The sequence below is a fragment of the Hypomesus nipponensis genome, chromosome 21 (assembly GCF_054491055.1).
Source record: "Hypomesus nipponensis isolate SF chromosome 21, ASM5449105v1, whole genome shotgun sequence".
In the NCBI taxonomy this organism is placed as follows: Eukaryota; Metazoa; Chordata; class Actinopteri; order Osmeriformes; family Osmeridae; genus Hypomesus; species Hypomesus nipponensis.
Genome location: NC_140381.1, coordinates 2,807,501 through 2,825,804, shown reverse-complemented (window position 1 = coordinate 2,825,804; position 18,304 = coordinate 2,807,501). Strand labels below are relative to the sequence as shown.

General features: G+C 46.6%; 1 protein-coding gene across 1 annotated transcript; it reads right to left on the bottom strand.

The window, feature by feature from the left end:
* Positions 1–2,878: 2,878 nt before the first annotated feature.
* LOC146237440 (uncharacterized) lies at positions 2,879–7,719 on the bottom strand. Its single transcript, XM_084685627.1, has 5 exons — positions 7,350–7,719; positions 6,337–6,415; positions 4,666–4,780; positions 3,777–3,886; positions 2,879–3,318 (listed from the first exon to the last, which is right to left on the bottom strand). Exons 2-5 carry the CDS (start codon positions 6,401–6,403, stop codon positions 3,164–3,166), a joined length of 447 nt encoding a protein of 148 aa, XP_084541753.1. The 5' UTR covers positions 6,404–6,415; positions 7,350–7,719; the 3' UTR covers positions 2,879–3,163.
* Between the last annotated feature and the right edge of the window lie 10,585 nt (positions 7,720–18,304).

Genomic DNA, 18,304 nt, shown 5'->3' with positions numbered 1-18,304 from the left:
CGGCGGGGGTTAAAGTCCACCCTGAACACACCTTATAGCTATTTTAGTGACAGGAGGACGAGAAAAAAAAATGGGGGGAGGAGTGGAAGAAAGGAAGGAGAGAAAGGTGTGGGATTTGAGTCAGCCAGGCATAGCAAATAAGAACTAAACGCACCAGTGATGTGTGTGTGTGTGTGTTCAGAGGTCAAATCTCGATCATCTGTGGGTGTGTTTGGGATTCTTTTGTTTCTATGTGTGTGTGTGTGTGTGTGTGTGTGTGTGCGTGTTTTGTTCTGTGGGTTCAGTGTTAGACCGACAAAGCATACAGGGTCCTTAGAATGCTGTAAGACAAAATCGCCAGTCTCATGCCAATAACAAGGGCTGTTGTTTTAACAAAATCCCCCCTTTAACCCTTGTGTTCTCCTTGGGTCATTCTGACCCATCAGTCATTGTGACCCACCTTCGTTTGCGACAACTTTACCGCATACAAAAATAAAGTGAAGCATTTTCTTTTAACCGTTGGACTGTCTCAGACAGACCCCCACATTGCGAAGGTTAAAATATATATATATTTTTTTGCTTCTGTATTGGGTAAAATTGGGTAAACACAACGATGGTTCGTTATGAACCTTTTGGTCATGTGACCCGAAGGCAACACAAGGGTTAAAAACAAAGCTTTATTGACAACAAGACGATTGAACTCCAGATAAGCAGGCATCACAGTGGTTCACAGTATATGTGTGTGCACAATGGGTGTGCACATCAGTGTGTGTGTGTGTGTTCAGGGCTGTAGTAAAGGGTTGTGTGTTGTGTGTGTGTGTGTTTATGTTTACGAGGCTTGGTTCTGAAAACACATCATGTCTAAAACATGCAGTTCATGACCAGTAACAAACTCTCAGTGACCTCTCCCACATGCAGCACCTGCTCTTCAAAGAAACACAAACGACATGATCTACACAGCTGTGAGACAGGCATCTGTATTTAGAGCACAGTGCAGGTTCAATCCATTTAGGCACATAGTGTGTGATCAACCAGGGTTATTATCCTATGAAAGGATGTGTCTGTGCGTGTGTGTCTGTGTGTGTTTATATACAGTAAGTGTGTGTGTGTATGTGTTTGTTTGCCTCCTATAGAAGGTTACTTGTAGGGAAAGGGCAGTCGTGAGATAAACCCTGTTTCCTGGGTTTTCCTTTGGGAAAGTAGATATTGGTTCTGTAGGTTTAATACTTCCCCTTCTGTATGGCTTATAGACACTAAGTACACCTTCAGTGAAGAACATGGACATTGTGTGTGTGTGTGTAACACGCCAGTGTCGGTGAAAAATGGAATGATTGTTAACAGAACACCTATAGTCCTTATACACCTGCAAGTGGGTGTAGTTGTGAATCAAGTAAACAAGTGAATCAAGTACATGAGTGAATCAACTACAAGTGAATCAAGTACACAAGCAAGTCAAGTACACAAGTGAATCAATTACAAGTGAATCAAGTAAACAAGCGAGTCAAGTAAATGCCCCCAAACTTCAGAGAGCCCACAGCTACTGTACATCTAGTGTAAAACAAGGAAGGGCAGCTTGCACCCAGATTCCCCGAGGTAAACACAGTAGAAACCAAAACATTACATTCAACCAAACACTTGTAAACAACCAAGACCTGATAGAGAGGAAAGTAAACAGTCATTGAGCCTCGTTGGTAACCAGGAAACCAACAACACAAAGAACAAAGAAACAAACCCAGAATGAAGCCCTCCCGCATGACAGGCCAAGGGCCAGAGCACTTCCTGTGACATCGGTGATGGTCATGGCGGCCCGGTGACGATCTGACCGGTTAACGTCACGCCAGAGAGACACACACACACACAGAGGAGTATATTAAGGAGGCTAAGCATATAGCTGCCTTGGGTGCCGACCGTTTACATCTGTAGATACCTATATCACCGCTCAGTTCTGTATGTCATCTGACTCCCTCCAAGGCTACAGGGTTCCTAACACACAGGGTTCCTAACACACAGGGTTCCTAACACACAGGGTTCCTAACACACAGGGTTCCTAACACACAGGGTGGAGAGCAGCTGCTCGCTGCCTGGCACATGGCACGCAGCATACATGTAGATATAGATGTCCTGCTGTAAAGCAGTGTTGGGTGATCCTGAAGACCAATTAAAGGTGTGATTGTGGCCAGGGAGGAGAAGCTGTGACCAGTCAGGCCTTCTGACGTCTGGTCGCTCACAGACTAAAGATCACCCACCACCACACCCCCCCTCTCCTCCTCCCCCCCACACCTCCCCCCTCCTCCTCACCCCCAAACCTCCCCCCTCTTCCACACCCCCACACCTCCTCCCTATTATAATAACCAATGAGACACCTTCAAAACAGACCAAACCCTGTGCCCCCCCCCCCCCCCCCCCCCCCACACACACACACACACACACTCCAGGCACAGTACGTGGGAAATGTGTTAATCGTCGTCACTTGTTCACAAGATGAGTTTGTTAAATACTGTTTGTTAGTTATTTAGATGGTTAGTTTGTTTGTTAGTTCAAACTTCTCCTCTCTTACATATATGTCGCTATATTTATTCTTTTTTTTCCCCTCTCCCTCTCAGCGATTTCACACGTTTGACGATGTATAAAGTGACATCTTGTTTTCTCCTATGGACTACATCTCCTTTCAGTAAACAGGAAACAGGAAGTCATTTCCAGATGTGGTAGAGCGAACAGGAAACGCTTGTCCACACTATTCTTTCTCGAGTTGAACCCTTTGTTTTGTACAATTGCACACGTCTCACTTCCCTCACCCCCCCCTCATCCCCCACCACCCCACACCCCCCACACCCCTTACCGCCCCCACAACCCTCACCGCCCCCCCCCCCCCCCCCATGCCTAATTGACTATTGGCTATCAGTCACATGACACTGTTAGACTCCTTTTTCACCAAGTCCATTTCTCCAGATAACTGCATCATGGGTACCTGGCCCACCCTATTCCCCCTACTCCTGGTGCACCCATCCTCCCTGTTACCCTCTTACCCCTGTCACACTGCCCCGTCCACCTGCTACCAGCTAGTCCTGAAACATGGTCTGGCTCTGTGATTGTGTCTGTGTCAGTTTCTGTGTTTCATGAGTCCATGAGTTTGATCTGTCTTCGTGTCGGCCTGGGCGTCCGTCTCTGGCTCCTGCGACGGGGGTCACAGGGAGAGCGTGCGTGCCCTGGCCGCGGCCTCCTGCGCCCGCTGGGCCGCCCCCTGGTGGCCCTCCCTGCTCTGCAGCTGGTTGTGCTGGAACACGCCCTCCTGGTAGGCGCTGGGACCGCTCTGGTGTCCCTCAGCACACGTCAGCACGCCTGCCCGCGGTAAAGGGACAGTACACCCAAACACATCACGTTACATCAACACACACTGTTGTACAAAGATGGTATACCTTGACAAGATCTTTTTTTTATAAATATGCAATGTTAAATTACAATTGTTTAACTTTATAAGAGTGTTTTTTGCTAAATACACAATGCTGCTGAGCATCTCATCTACTCCTTGGAGTCCCTCCATCCATCCCTCCCTCCCTCCCTCCTCTCTCAAAAACATCCACTTGGTTTTACAATCAGAGGGAGGCAGAGAAAACAAATTAATCGCAATTCGAATAATCAAATAATTAAAAATAATTAAAAGCTGTTCAAATGTCAAACTCAACATTGCCGTCATTTTAAAAATGATACTAATAATGAAAGAAGAAAAAAAAGGGTTGATGGTTGTTTGTGTACTTGTGTGTGTGTGTGTGTGTGTGTGTGTGTGTGTGTGTGCTTACCAAAGCCATCCACACACCCACTCTTGAATTCCCCCTCAAACTTCATCCCATCAAAACGACTGAAAACACCTGCGCCTTGAAACTTCCCTTGAACAAACTCCCCCTCGTACCTGAAACACACACACACACAGACAGATTTCCAGCTATATAAAACGACGATAATAAAAACAGACAAAGAATGAGGAAGATGTTCATTTAGCCTGATCCAACCGTGGCTTCATGGTCAGAGGTTATAGGGAACTAAAGTGTTTTTAATTAGGCCTGCCACACGGCCCACACTACAACACCACAGGACTGAAGAGAGGTTGCCATGGACACCCGAGTCAAAGACGCAAAAATAAATTTAAGTTCTGTCCTTTAAATGAAAGTGCCCACAGTTACTGTGTGGCTTACTCTCTAACCTTGAGAATGTAATATTCCCCCCGCTTGAAAGAAAAATATCTTACTTAATTGAACCATTACAAATCTGTGGTAGATGACACGTTGTTCCTGTTACTTAAACAAACACACAAACTGGATAAAGCTTCTCTAAAGATAGTTTTGAATATTGCAAGAGCAATTATTACATTACATTTCATCCCAATAATTAACCTTTAAAATAACCTTTAGCTTGAAGATGCCAGGGATCATTAAAATAAACTGAACTAACTTTTCAGAGACAAGCAACGGTAGAAAATATATAAACACTGCTGTGTTGATTTATAAATTCAACATGTTGCCTTAGCAACCTGTCTTTGTTAAGACTCCACTTGATGGATCCTGTTATTGTGAACTCAGTTTAAGATCAAGAGGGATAGACAGAGACAAGGGCACAAAGAAACGGACAGATGGATAGACTGAGATATTGTGACATAGACATGATGACATCATGTCATACTGTTGGCCTGACCTTGACCCATCAGGGAACACCAGGGTTCCACAACCGTTGAAGAGGCCGTTCTCAAACTGGCCGATGTAGCAGGTTCCATCACAGAACGTCAGCTGACCCAGCCCGTGCCTCAGACCTGCCACACACACACCATGCACACACCATGCACACATGCACACACACACAAACCATACCACACACAAACAAAAACACACAACGCACATGATTACCCAGACCACAATTTTGCCTTCACTGTGAGGGAGGGGGTGAAGAGAGGGAGGGGAGAGGGTGAGGAGGGGGTGAGGAGAGGGAGGGGAGAAGGTTATGTTGAGGGAGGGGGTGAGGAGGGGAGGGGAGAGGGTAATTTTGAGGGGGGGGGGGGGGGTGAGGAGGGGGAGGGGAGATGGTTATGTTGAGGGAGGGGGTGAGGAGGGGGAGGGGAGAGGGTTATGTTGAGGGAGGGGGTAAGGAGGAGGAGGGGAGAGGGTTATGTTGAGGGAAGGGTTGAGGAGGGGGAGGGGAGAGGGTTATGTTGAGGGAGTGTTGGGGGGTGAACACTCCTCCTTGAACACTACATCAGGCTGTCCATTTGTCAGTCGTGGATACATCCTCTAATATCACATCACTTGGAGAGGGACACTTAAAACCTCCAAAAGAACATGCCGGAATCCTTTTACCTGCACCTTTTTATTACCTATACTAGCGCTTAAGATGTGTGAGTGTGTGTGTGTGTGTGAGAGAGAGAGACAGAGAGAGACAGAGAGAGACAGAGAGAGACAGAGAGAGACATAGATAGAGAGACATTTCTGATATTCTTTTTTCTCTCCTCTTCTCATCTATCTTCTTTCTCTTCCCCTTCTCTCTCTCTCTCCCTGTCTGTCTTTCTCCCTTTACCTCCCCCGTCTCTCTCTCTCTCTCTCTCTCTCTCTCCTCTTCATCTCTATCTCTCTCTCCCTGTCTGTCTCTCTCTCTCCTCTTCATCTCTATCTCTCTCTCCCTTCTCTTTAGATGAGGTTTTCATCCCTCGCCAGACAGTCATGCGCTTCTTAGCAACCCGTCATGCCAATCTTATTCTGTGTGTGGTTGTGTGTGGTTGTCTGTGTGTTTGAGTGTGAGTGTGTGTGTGTGAGTGTGAGTGTGAGTGTGTGTGACGGGGTCACAGACTACTGCTAATTGGGCCCTGGCTGAATTTGTCAGGCTTTCATGTAAGTCAATAGGCCAGAGGAGGAGCCAGTCCCCAGTAGCCATGCAGGAGGATGAAGGCCTGCATGCAGCTGAATGTAAAGGATATCTCCGGTCACACTCTCCCTGCATGCCAACACGATAGCTCACAACCTGGACGCTGGGAAAACACTTCCTGTTTGAATAATTCATGCAAAACTGCGCTCTTGGATACAGTGTGTGCGCGTGTGTGTGGTGTTTTCAATCGGGAATCGGCGCATCTTTATATACCCATGCAGTCCATGTATGCATGGATAGATGGACGCTGTTGTGAACTGGAGACAAATTCTTGTGTGATTCTTTGAACACACACCATCACGCACAAACGTGGAAAAAAAAACGATCCGTTCAGAAGTCAGCGTTAGAGCAACAGAGGACAGTTCAGATTCTCTGTCCACATATTCTGAATGTGTTTAGATCGACAGGAAGAGAGAGAGAGGGATGGAGAGATGAACAGAGAGATGGCCTTGCCTTCTTTCCATTCCCCATGATACTCTTCTCCGTTAGAGTAGGTGAAGGAACCTCTTGTTAAGGTCATGGCACTGCAGTCCTGGAGTACATAAACACACACACACACAGACACACCAGGGAGAGAGAGAGACAAACAATTAGGAAGAGAAATGAAAGAGAGAAAGAGAGAAAAACCATGACATACAGAGAGAGATTAAGGTTGGGAATGATAACTGAAAACCTTAGACCACACCCAAATGTTTATTAGCTAGATCTTATAATTAACTCGTTCTATCTCAGATGCTTGTGAAGTTTGGTGACATTTACACACGCGCTCCCCGAAGCGTTGACCTTGTTTTCGGCGCACGCTCAAAACTCTGACCCCGCGGGGGCAGCCTTTTTGACTCACAGGGAGCGTGCTGCGTTACCATGGACACTTGTTTGTCACATGTCTATAAAAGTGCTTGAGATGGCGTGGTTTTGTACCAGAAAGGCCCATTTTGCATGCACACAAGAGCCTTTCGGTGACCGATTAGGCGATAGGTTGAATTAGCCGTGTTAAGTATCCGAGACGATGACATAATAAAGGAAACACAATCTTCAAAACATTCATATCCTATTAGATAGAGAGAGGGTACAGTCTAAGAACCATTAACTATGCCCATCCTTTTTAACCAATATACAAGACAAGCATCAAAGGTTCATTCATTTCGATAAGCTACAATAGCATTTGGTGTCAGCTGACTTTTCAGGCAAATGAACCTAAATTGCAGAATGTCATTGTGCAAGTGTAACACATAGGCCTACGCAGACAACTTCAGACATATAAATCCACCAGATTCTACTTTTATTTGAAAATGTATCTATCTACAAACGACAGCGTGAGTGTATATGTCTCGCTCAAATGTTGCCACAGTAACGAACCCATTCTCTCACCCCGCCGGCAAAGAGAGAGGAGAAAATGAACCCAAATGGCTAACATCCAGACTCACAAGACGATAGTCTCAACCGGTCGTAAACAAACAAGTGTTTACCTGTTGGGTATCTAGGATCAAGTGAATCCACGTTTCCTACATCACTGAATGGAATCACGGGGATGTGCCGTGGAGTGTCTTCACCTACCAGAGGAAATTAGCTTTCCTTAGCCTCGCATCTCCTGGCACGACGGCTTCAGCATCACTCCAAGGTGGCGCGCTTCCATTGAGTATCTCCGCACAACGTTCATTCAAACGCTCCTCCGATTGGCTGATTTGCCTCAGCATCCAACTCGCCGAGGAAGACATCTTTCTAAAGGGCAAACCCGTAACCGTTTCACGGAGTTCACCGGTTTAATTAGCTGGAGTGCTCCCTTGTTAAACCGTTTGCCCTTGCCTTTTATGTGCCTGCTGCTGCTCTGAAGAGAAATAAAATGGACACATAGGTTCGCATTTAATGACATTATGTAACTTCGTGTTTCAATTTGGTGATTAGAGTATAGTGCATAGGCTTACTTATATGAAATGTGATTTATGACACCCAGTGCGCCAAAAACAGCTGCATGTGTGTATGTGTTTTGTCTCAAGGCGTATAGGATGGTGGTCATCCAAACCAATATGGCAAAGTAGCCTTGAGGAAATTATTTTCCTGTCCTTAAAAATACCTCAAACGCAAGCAAGCAGGAAGCCATAAAGCCTGCTATAGTGGGATAATTTGATTAACTTTCTGGAATCCAGAACACATATAAGAACACGTATACGCACAAAAAAAACGAAAAAATAAAAAAACAAAAATCCCAGTCCGTCTTTTACCTACTCAGCCCGGTGTGCTGTTCGGTGAACGAAGTCTAAACTGATCAACCCAGCTGGTCAAATATCCTACAGAACAAGGAATTTAGTCAAAGTAGGCTATATCTATTTAAAAAGTTCAACGATTAGTTGTTTTGATTTGGACGTTGTTTGATGTGATCATATTTGATGGCAAGAAAAATATTCTCATATTGAAGAATGAAGAATAGCTAACAACAATAGTTGCTTAGCTTAACGATAAATTGCTTTCACAAGCTTCTCATACCCTAACCAAAGAAAAACATTTGATACAATTCATTGAACCATTTTGAATAAAAAAATATTGTACTATTATTTTATTACTGAATCAAGAGTCTTGGGCGTCAGAGGACTTGATAGGCGAAATGCCGCAACTAATTGCACCACCGCAGTGCAAACCCATGTACAGAATTAGTGGCATTTGTCATAAGATCTCTATTGAATTTGTAACTATGAGGATTTTGTGATTTAGTTTTGTTACTGACGATATCGATCTAACATTCCGTAAAGATATATCCCAAAATACCACGACTCAATTATCTATTAAGCCCACTGAGCTCGTGGGCGTCTTTAGGAGGGTGGGACATGCAGGAGGAAAAAAAGAGGGAGGGCGAGAGAGAGACACACATAGAGAGAGAGAGAGAGAGACAGAGGAAGGGAGCGAGAGGGAGGGAGTGAGTGAGAGGGAGGGATGCTGCAGCGAAGTCCCCATATTTTACTCCACCCATAACCCTCAAAAAAGTACAGTAGGCTATTGGTGACGTGCGCGCAGGAAAGCACCGGGCAGAATGTGCGCGTCCGCGGGAGGGGCCGATAGAAAATGGCGAGTCCGTGCAAAAGGCAGCAATGCACGATAGAGAGGCGCGGCTTTCGGCAGGAACTTGACTCGTGGCGGCACAAACTCATTCACTGTGTAGGTAAGCTCGTTTGACATTGCATGGAGGGTCGGCTGGAGAGCCGGGGTGTTGGGTTTTCGGGTAAAAAAAACCTTCTGATTGCAAGCTGTTTGGGGGCTTTGGAGTGGGCAAGTGTCTCTGGCTGTAGGGGAGACGATGCGCGAGCTGTCATTTTTTTGTTACGCTTGGCAGTTGCCGTACGCACCGCCCGCCTCCCCTGGACCTACCCAAACATATAGTTTTAAGTTTTTCAAAGAGCTTCTGGTGTTGTTGTTAATGGTTTTATGCATGTAGACTGTGATAGATGATTCAGTATATCGTTATAATAAAGTGTTTCCGGTTTTATGTGGTTTAGGAGCGTGGGAATATTTTTTCTTTATTATTTCATAGCTGTTTATTTATTGTAAGCAGGGCGTGTCACGTGTGCAGATGGAATTGTGTCTTAGCCAATGAGGTAGCGACGGTCCTGCTTGGGTGCGCGCTTATATCTTTATTGTAAGAGGGGGGAGGGCGCGCACTGCCCTCCCCCCTCTTTAAAAACCTAAGCCGGAGGTTTGGTGATGCGCGCTACCTTTTTGCCCTCGAAATCAGCACCTGTGAACGCGCATTGCTGCATTGGGGAAATGTCACAGAAATAATTTTGTATTTTAGGGAAGGTGGGGGTTGACAAAGAAATGGCATTGCGTTAGATTGGCGCTGACCAGAGCTGAAACGTGCAATGCGACTTGTTGAAACGATTCGCTACATTGTTGTTATGGATGACACACAACTCTGCAGTTGGATATTTTGTTGAGTGCAGTTTTGCCCGTACATTGCGCAATGATTTTGCTTATTATTGATAGTGAGATTATTGAAAATGTCTCGTTGCCACGCCGATTGACTTGCCTATAGGGCTAAATGTAGTGTGTTATCCCCCAAACTCATATAATATAGCCTAGCACAAGTTCGCAATATCCAAACAACCCCAATATTGATACTTAGTTTACTGTGTGTGTGTTTAATTCCTATTTCTGTTATAGCCTACGTGTATTCCAACCCCCCCCCCCCCCCTCCCCCTTTTTTATTTTATTTCATTAGCCTCTGTTTAATCCATTTAAATTTGAATATCCGATGTTATTGCGAGATTATCTTCCACTTCACCCTTGATCTGTTAACCCGCTTCGGGGTTACTAGATTCTAAACCTGAGGTTTTCTCTAATCTATCTTTCATCTGCACATTTCATAGCTGACAGCCAGGTTACGGGGTAGACTGCACGGGGTGTGCGGCTGGATTGGTTTCTGTAGGGAAACTGTTTAGTGTTTATGCTGACCCGTTGACTCTAAATCGCTACTGAGGAACTGTTCTTATGATCTCAAACAATGAAACCTTCCCTCAATATTGCTGAGTGTTATGAACCTGGCCCCGGAACAAACATGTTTACATCCGAATGCGTTGTTTACTTTTGTAAATTCCCCTTTGTTGATCTTGAAACCTGTCTCAAAAAGCGCATCCCTGTACCAGTCACTGAAGGCTAACTATCATATCTCTCGACGCCGCTATTCAATAAATCAATTAGCACGTTTTTATCGTATTAAGCTTTGTGTTTACTGGGCATGACCTACAGAAGTCTGTGGCTTCAGCCGAATACACGATTGTGGCTTCGTGGGACCAGTTTCTCCGTTGGACAGTACTGTTTGCCTTGGGCTGTGACGACGCGAGCAGCCCGCTACATAAAGGTTAATGCGATTAGATATTATCAGTTTTGATCCCAACTCTCAGGGTTTAGAGACTCGACATCACGCTCTGTGACTGATGTTGTGGCTCCGGACTGACGGCGCGAGGTGGGAGCTGAGGAGGAGGGTTAGGGTCTTCAACGCTGGCCATCAAAAATATTGAATCTATAAATTCCTCTCTCTCTCTCTCTCTCTCTCTCTCTCTCTCTCTCTCTCTCTCTATCTCTCTCTCTCTCTCTCTCTCTCTCTCTCTCTGTCTCTCTCTGTCTCTCTCTCTCTCTCTCTCTGTCTCTCTCTCTCTCTTTGTTAATATACCCCCCTCTCTCTTTGTACAAATATACTCCCTCTCCCCCTCCCTCTCTTTCTTTAGATCATTGGTATTTCAGTAATGTGCAAATGGACACCAGAGATTTGCCTCCTGTTTTCTCATCTAGTTAATTCTCTTCTTCTTTTGCATATATATATATATATATATATATATATATATATATATATACATAAACGTGTTTCATTAAATCAGAGGGGAGAAGGGGGGAGGGGTGCAGGTGTGTGTGTGTGTGTGTGTGGGGGGGGGGTCAGGGGGGATTGTGTTGGTGGTGGGGTTCCATTTTCTAATCTGTTCTTTCCCTTCTCCTCTCGACCTGTCAGCATGCACAGAGAAACAACGCAAATGTTGCATAAAACAGACCTGTGAATTGTGTGTGAGTGTGTTGACAGCTCCCTTTTGTGTGTGTCTGCGCTAGGTGTACAATATTTTGGTTAGATTATTTCATGTTCATGTTGTGTTCGAATCTTGAGAACCATGAGAGTGTGAGTTTTCTTCAGAGAACATTTAGAGCCGAACAACAAGGTAACAAGATGTCCCACACCCTGCTCCCAGGAACGTGTCAGAACGGCTCGAGCGTTTCCTCAAGAGACTCACATCCAGATCAGATTCAGAAATACTGAGTCGTCCTCAAGAGACTCACATCCAGATCAGATTCAGAGGTACTGAGTCATCCGTGAGAGGGCTAGCCACTCTCTTGATAACTCCCTCTCTTCTTGCCAAGTCATCATATTGAACATCAGTATGTTAGTTTCCGTTTCACCAGCACATTTTGAGAGAGAGGGTAGAGGGTGGAGGGTAGAGGGTAAAGGTGGGGGGTAGAGGGTAGAGGTGGAGGGTAGAGGGTAGAGGTGGAGGGTAGAGGGTAAAGGTGGGGGGTAAAGGGTAGAGGTGGAGGGTAGAGGGTAGAGGGTGGAGGATAGAGGGTAAAGGTGGGGGGTAGAGGGTAGAGGTGGAGGGTAGAGGGTAGAGGGTGGAAGTTGAACAGGTCACAGTGTCAGTGTCATGTGTTTCACACTACAGGAACCCCCCCCCCCCTTCCTCCCCCTCCTCCTCCCCACCTCCTCACCTTGGGAGGAAATGCCCTGGAAACATGGAGACCTTGTTAGCTAAACGTTTGTGAGGCGTTTTAGAATGCTCCGTTTCTAACTCCTACGGGTGTCAGGTTTAGGAGGGGCTCCGTTGTCACGGTGACTGTGTATTTCTCCCGCCTGTCTTGTTACTGTCTGTGGGGGTTAGTTCAACAAGGGTGTGTGTGTGTGTGTGTGTGTGTGTGTGTGTGTGTGTGTGTGTGTGTGTGTGTGTGTGTGTGTGTGTGTGTGTGTGTGTGTGAGCGTACTGAAGCAGTATAAGCCTTGACAAATAACTGAAGCACCATAAATCTGTTTGAACTTTGGGCAAAAATGATACTCTCTCTTGTTGTTTGTCTCTCTCCTTCTTTCCCTCACAGTTTCTCTTTGTCTCTCCTTCCCTCTCCTCCCTTCGCTCTGTCCCCTTTCTCTCTCTCTCTCTCTCTCTCTCTCTCTCTCTCTCTCTCTCTCTCTCTCTCTCTCTCTCTCTCTCTCTCTCTCTCTCTCTCTCCTCAACCTTACCCTGATCAAAGTCCCTGCCCCCCAATCCTCAACCCTTGACCCTGTACAGCCTGTCCTCTTCCTAACCTTAAATTTATGTAAGTGTTCTGGCTCCAAATGGTGTTTTTGGTCTGGTTGTCATACTTAGATAACACAGGGCCATTAACTGACTCTGTGCGTTTCTGATTGGTCCGAGTTATCTGTGCTTTTTGGATGATTGGGGCATGCTGGTTCAATGGGTTAATGCACCATTTAGGAGTGTTTTAGGTACACACACACACACACACACACACGCACACAAACCAGGTACACTGAGTACACACACATTGATGCTGGCCCCATACATATTGACAAAATCATGAGGATTTAAGAATTTGTTCCAAGGTCAAGGTCAAGTCCTGTTTTTTTTTGTGAGGAAGGAATGTTTGCTTTTACATGGTTAGGAATCTTAGCTGAATGACCCGAAGTTATTGAATAATGGGTTCTATTGTTGCTGATATTTGAGCCAGATTTTGTGTGACCTGGTGTGTTTGTGATAAAGCCTAAAGGGTGTGGGTGTGTGTTGTAAGGTGGAATGTTTGACCGTGTGAGTGGTCCAAAAAAGAATTGTCCATGAGGGTGTTTAAAGTCAGTGAAGTGAGGTGAGTATGTGTGTGTTTTTGACTTACTCCTTACCTCAGGGTGTGTGTGTTTTTGACTTACTCCTTACCTGAGTGCGTGTTGAATGTTTGGGTGCGTGTGTGTGTGCTCTTCAGATCAATGTAGGAAAAGTGCTATGAGAAGGTGAAGGACAACTGTACGCAGGTGTGTGTGTGTGTGTCAGGCAGTAACTGCTAACAACTAACAGTAGACACGGCATTGAGTCTTAGTAATGAGAACGGGATCGTAACTGAATTACTGTGAAAAGTTGATGAAACTGAATGGGACTGCAAACTGTGTGTTTCTACTGTGTGTGGTTCTACTGTGTGTGGTTCTACTGTGTGTGTTTCTAGTCTGTGTGGTTCTACTGTGTGTGGTTGTACCGTGTGGTTCTACTCTGTGTGGTTCTACTGTGTGTGGTTGTACTGTGTGGTTCTACTCTGTGTGGTTCTACTGTGTGTGGTTGTACTGTGTGGTTCTACTCTGTGTGGTTCTACTGTGTGTGGTTGTACTGTGTGGTTCTACTCTGTGTGGTTCTACTGTGTGTGGTTCTACTGTGTGTGGTTCTACTGTGTGTGTTTCTACTGTGTGTGGTTCTACTCTGTGTGGTTCTACTGTGTGTGGTTCTACTGTGTGTGGTTCTACTCTGTGTGGTTCTACTGTGTGTGGTTCTAGTCTGTGTGGTTCTACTGTGTGTGGTTCTACTGTGTGTGGTTCTAGTCTGTGTGGTTCTAGTCTGTGTGGTTCTACTGTGTGTGGTTCTACTGTGTGTGGTTCTACTGTGTGTGTTTCTAGTCTGTGTGGTTCTACTGTGTGTGTTTCTACTCTGTGTGGTTCTACTGTGTGTGGTTCTACTCTGTGTGGTTCTACTGTGTGTGGTTCTACTGTTCTGTGTAGCGCTGCTTGACAGTGGTAAACCAGAGAGGTTTATCTGGGCATGTTTGTTTGAACACTGTGCCATGTGGGCATGGCAAGGTGCCAGGGCTCACCAGCCCTGCGTGTGTGTGTTTGTGTGACGGTGTGTGTGACTGTTTGTTTACATCCGTTTGTGTGCAATGGTGTGTGTGTGATGGTGTGTGCGCACCGGTGTGTGTGAACCCACTTTGTCACACAGTGTGTGTGTGACAGTATATGTGTGTGATGGTATGTGTGTGACAGTGTGCGCGTGGGTGTGTGTTTCTTTCTCTACATCCTGTCCGTACTGTTGCTTTAGTGTTTTTTTCTCCCCCATGCTGTGTTTCTGTGAAGCCCTGTCTTCTCCTCCTACAGTCCCCTGCACCTCACCACACCACCTGTGTGAATCCTACAGTGGGGCGTGTGATCACCACCTCGCATCTATAGAACGGACATAAAGGCATGCAGCAAACTGTGTGACGACAGTCAATGATAAAAGATCCTGATTTGCCAAACACATCGATCCACAGGACCCTACCAACCCACAAAACACATCAAACTACAGGAACACAACAAACTACAAAGGAGGAGGAGGAGGAGAGGGGGAGGAGGAGGAAGAAGAGGAGGAGAAGGGGGTGAGGGGAGGAGGAGGAAGAGGAGGTGGAGGGGGGAGGAGGAGGAGGAAGAGGAAGAGGAAGAGGAGGAGGAGGAGGAGAGGGGGAGGAGGAGGAGGAAGAGGAGGAGGAGGAGGAAGAGAGGGGGAGGAGGAGGAGGAAGAGGAGGAGAAGGGGGAGGAGGAGGAGGAAGAGGAAGAGGAAGAGGAGGAGGAGGAGGATAGGGGGAAGAGGAGGAGGAAGAGGAGGAGGAGGAGGAGGAGAGGGGGAGGGGGAGGGGGAGGAGGAAGAGGAGGAGGAGGGGGAGGAGGGGGGAGGAGGAGGAGGAGGGGGGAGGAGGAGGAGGAGGAGGAAGAGGAAGAGGAGGAGGAGGAGGGGGAGGAGGAGGAGGAGGGGGAGGAGGAGGAGGAGGAGGAAGAGGAAGAGGAGGAGGAGGAGGGGGAGGAGGAGGAGGAGGGGGAGGAGGAGGAAGAGGAGGAGAGGGGGAGGAGGAGGAGGAGGGGGGAGGAGGAGGAAGAGGAGGAGGGGGGGAGGAGGAGGAGAGGCGCTGTCGTCGGGGTGTTCAGCTGAGATTTGAGAACTTCGTTCTGTCTGGATGTTGTTCGTATGATTCACCGGTGTGTGCAAATGGCAGATATGTCTGTACAATGAGCCATTGTGTTTGAGCGTGAGGCAGCTATGTAGGCCTTTGTCCACTCCACACAGCTATGATATAGGACCGGCTCATTGTTCTGCAGCACTTCACTCTCTACTCTCTCTCTCTCCTTGTCCCTCTCTACTTATTTTCTACCCTCTCATCTTCCCCCCCCTCTTCTTTCCTTCACTCCCCCTTCTCTCTCTATCTCTCCCTCCTCTTGTTCCTCTGGATAGTTTATATGCATGTTCTGTGCTTTATCCTTAACAGAAATGGCAAACACACACACACTCACACACACACGTTATAAACAGAGATGACAGTTCCAGACGGTTCTCTGTTTAGGTTAGTTGCCAGTTAGTCATAGCCGCAGGGTCCAATTGGGCTGTGTGTGTGGTGTCTGTGTGTGTGGTGTCTGTGTGTGTGGTGTCTGTGTGTGTGGTGTCTGTGTGTATGGTGTCTGTGTGTGTGGTGTCTGTGTGTATGGTGTCTGTGTGTGTCTAGGTTTGGTGTGTGTGTGTGCATGTCACCTTGCGTCGGTGTCAAGAGGCGGCAGATTGTAATAAAACTGAAGGTCAGGTCCCCAGTGTTGGCTGACGACGCAACGCAACCATCAGGAGAAATGTCACTTTTATTTCTGCCTCTTTTCACCTCCTCCCCTCCTCCTCCTCCATCCCTCCTTTCCCTCATGTCGTTCTCCGCTCTGTCTCTGTCTTTCTCTCTTTTCCCCTGGGGGAGGGGAGGAGGGGGGGGGTGAGTTTTACTGCCTTGAAACAGAGGGCCCCTCATCTTGTGACTAAAACGTCCTGTGTGTGTGTGTGTGTGCATATGCAAGTGTGTGTTTAAGCGCATCCACACATTTCCTCCCGCCCCCCCCCCCGCGCATAATACGCTGATAGACATCGTTTACAGATCTATAGATCTGAACTTGACGTCTGATAAGAACAGAAATCTAGTCATGATAAGAAGACCAGCGATGCGCTAAGTTTCCTCTTCGTCCGGATCAGCTCATGTCGTTAACGGACACAATGTGTCTGTCCTCGTTGATGTTCCGCAATAGGATCTACTTCTTTTTGCAACAAGATACGCCAGAGGTCGTTTGGGAAGGGATCTGTTTTATCCTGCTCCAGGAGAGACACTTCAGACTGGAACTACTTGTCTGTGATATTTCTAACTCTCAACCTCAAATGGAGAGCACTGTTACACACGCGCGCGCGCACACACACACACACACACACACTGAAATGGCAGCAGTAGACTCTCTCCTCCTTCCACAGACTTAATTGGTGCGTAGGCTGTCTTCAGGCAGACTGGAGCTTTCTTCCCCAGAATTGATTGGTGTTACTTTTTCACCACCCTAGAGTCAAAGTAGCGCAAGACGTCATCGGTGCTTTTTATATAATGGCCGCCTTTCTTAGAACACGGACAGACGACAGCCGCCGCGGAGTTTAGAACACACACACTGCCGTGTCACGTGAGCCCGGAAGATCTTTGTCAAAAGTTCCTTGATTAACATGCTTTTAAATGCACACACACACACACACACACCTCATGCACAACCGCACACGCGCAGACACGTGCACGCAGACACGTGCACACACACACACACCTCATGCACGACCGCACACACGCAGACACGTGCACACACACACACACACACACACACATTCCTCCAGTTTCAGCGTTGTTATCAGTTCTTAACCTCTCCTTGGTTTACCTTCGGACTCACTTCAAAGGCCTCCACCAAAACTACAGAAACTCGTTTTAGTGATAAAGATTCCTTCACGAGTCCTGGACGTGCCCACACCCAGGGAACAAGTCTTGTAAGACACTCTACCTCTCTGTTTGTGTGTGTGTGTGTGTGTGTGTGGTTGTGTGTGTGTATGTTTCCGGTTATGAGAGAAATGGTTGTTTTTCTCTACCTATCACTGCTTACCTAATCAAATATTCATGACATTCACAAGTGTCTCTAGTTGAGCCCTGTTCAAGTGTAAATATTGAATGTTTCTGTTATAGCACTGGCTGTTTCCTACACCTCTTTTTTGCTGCTCTCTCTTTCCCTCTGTCTTTCCCTCTCTCATCTCTCTCGCTCTCCCTCTCTCCGTCGCTCTCTCTCCATCTCTCTTCCACACAGTCGCTACAGTTGTAAGAAAGCGCGGGCCACAACCTTTCATTTGTAACTTTATGACATGATATGAATTTGTACATTTTACTGTAGTGCTTTGAGTGCCAGAAAGGCATATTCCAAATACTATTTATTATTATTATTATAAAAGAGGTGTAAAAACTGCATCAGACACACCGGACAGTAGTAGATAGTATACTAGTATGTGTGTGTGTGTCTGTGCGTGTGCATCCTTTAGTATGTGTTTGTGTGTGCCGTGAGTATGTTTGCTCTTTCAGTGTGTAACAGTGCACTTAAACCCGCTTCTTTGCGTGTGTGTCGGTGTAAGCGTGTGTGTGTGTGTTCTCTCTCTCTCTCTCTCTCTCTCTCTCTCTCTCTCTCTCTCTCTTTCTCTCTTTCTCTCTTTCTCTCTTCCTTAGTAATACGCTGCCTTTTTGTCTAGGGAATGTTTTAATTATTGCTGTTGGGGGTTATCTGTCTGTGTGTGTGGTGTGTGTGGTGTGTCTGTCTTACAGTGCAGTTCCCTGGCCCTGTAGTGTTCTGTGTCTGCATGTGTTGCCCAGCGTGCAGTGTCTGTGTGTGTGTGTGTGTCTGTGTGTGTGTGTGTATAACACCAGCGGTCCAGTCGGGAGGTTTGGGAAACACTTGTTATTCTTGGAAGAAAACAGGATGAATTTCTGTCAACGTATTCATGCCCTTTTGTTGTGGATTGTGCTGACTGTGCATGTGATAAGTTTGGTTGTGGAACACACACACACACACCTCCTCGTTCTTGA